This window comes from Rhincodon typus, chromosome 28 (genome assembly GCF_021869965.1).
Source record: "Rhincodon typus isolate 14 chromosome 28, sRhiTyp1.1, whole genome shotgun sequence".
Classification (NCBI taxonomy): domain Eukaryota; kingdom Metazoa; phylum Chordata; class Chondrichthyes; order Orectolobiformes; family Rhincodontidae; genus Rhincodon; species Rhincodon typus.
The window spans coordinates 401896-403585 of NC_063359.1; the positions used below are offsets into that span (position 1 = coordinate 401896).

Consider the following 1690-nt stretch of genomic DNA (forward strand, 5'->3'; position numbering starts at 1 on the left):
TGATTCTCTCCATAGATGCTGCCAGACCTGCTGAGCTTTTCCAGCAATTTCTGCTTTTGTCTATAAATAATTGCACTTCAGTTTCTCTCTGCACCAGACCCTCAAAGCAACACTCAAACCTCATCAGTGTCAGGCCTCATCACAATCTGTCTTCTGTACCAGAACTCTGGGAACCTCCACTTGAGGAAACATCATTAGATACCACCCCATCACGACGAGCACACTGGGTTACCTGTCCACATTGCTCTCCCTGAGCAAGCTTTCGACTGGACAGCTTGTCGCATCTCTTCCACTGGAAGCTTCAGGTATTCAGCCCCATTACAGACCTGGTAACAGAGAATGACACACGGGATTACTTGGATTCAGGGCATGAGACCCTTCTGTTGGTTACTGGTATCTAGAGCAGGCTGGTAAAGGTTCACTAGCCATTGAAATTAAGAAATGAGCAGTTATGAGCAATACACCTGTGATCCCAACAGCTCTCCGCTCCCACCACCAAACTCAGGAATTTAGCACCAAGTTTGTCCATTGATGGAATTGGGAAAAGGTTGGCCAAAGTTTGCTCAAGGGTGATGCTGTCATTCCCTATGTAGGTGGTACTATGGAGTCAGCATGTGTCAGGCTGCTCATCTGTTTATTGGGAGCCATACAATATTCCCAACAACATCTCAATTCCCTGCTTCCTTTCCCCAGCTCAAATCAATGACTCCTGGCGAAACCTGGTCTCAACATGACCTCCTGAAAGGTGGCACCAAGGGAAACATAGTAAACTGAGGTACACACAGAGTCAGCAACACTTATAAAGGTGGAAGGGACTCGTCTTCATGCAAATGTCGACCTGGAGTCCACATCTTGAGTCAAATATGGCAACAAAGTTATGAATGGTCCAATTCCGCTCAAACAGTGGCCTGGGAGCCAAGTTTGTTATAGGACCACAGGCAATGGTTTTAGCCTTTCCAAGTTTTACTTAGAGGATGTATCTAGTCATTCAGCACTAGATGTCAGTTTAAGAAATTAGAGACACTGATAGGATCAAGGAAGACTATGGTAAGGTAGAGCTGGGGTTGTACAGAAATCCCGATATGTTTTCAAATGTTTTCAAAGATTTACCAGCATGTTTCCAGGACTGGAGGGTTTGGGTTATAAGGAGAGGCTGGGACTTTTCCCACTGGAGTGTGGGAGGGTGAGGGGTATCCTAATAGATGTTTATAAGATCATGAGCAGCATAGATAAGGTGAATAGCAAAGGTCTTTTTCCGAGGGTGGGGCAGTTCAAAACTAGGGGGCATATTTTTAAGGTGAGAGGTGAAAGATTTAAAAGGGACCCGAGGGTCAACTTTTTCACACAGAGGGTGTTTTGTATGTAGGTTGAACTGCCAGAGGAAGTGTAGATGCAGGTACACTTACAACATTTAAAGGACATTTGTACAAATACATGAACGGTTTAAGAGGGATACAGGCCAAAAGCAGGTACATGGGGCTAGTTTCGTTTAGGTAATTTGGTTGGCATGAACGAGTTAGACCAAAGGATCTGTTTCTGCTGTATGACTCCAAGACCACATCTTTTTTGGATTATAGACTGAAAATAAAAAAAAAATGGACATTGCCTTAAAAAGGAGAGAAGGTGAAAGGAGTCATTTGTAACTTAAAAAAAAACAACTGTATGTTAGCTTCAATGTTACTTTTCGGGG

The 1690-nt window shown here is 43.8% G+C and overlaps 1 protein-coding gene across 1 annotated transcript in view; it reads right to left on the reverse strand.

Moving 5' to 3' along the window:
- LOC125486409 (exonuclease mut-7 homolog) overlaps positions 1–337 on the reverse strand; it is a 39212-nt gene extending 38875 nt beyond the window's left edge. Inside the window, exon 1 of the mRNA XM_048613835.1 lies at positions 233–337. Coding sequence (XP_048469792.1) covers positions 233–284 — 52 coding nt within the window. The 5' untranslated portion in view covers positions 285–337. The remainder of the gene's footprint in view (positions 1–232) is intronic.
- Between the last annotated feature and the right edge of the window lie 1353 nt (positions 338–1690).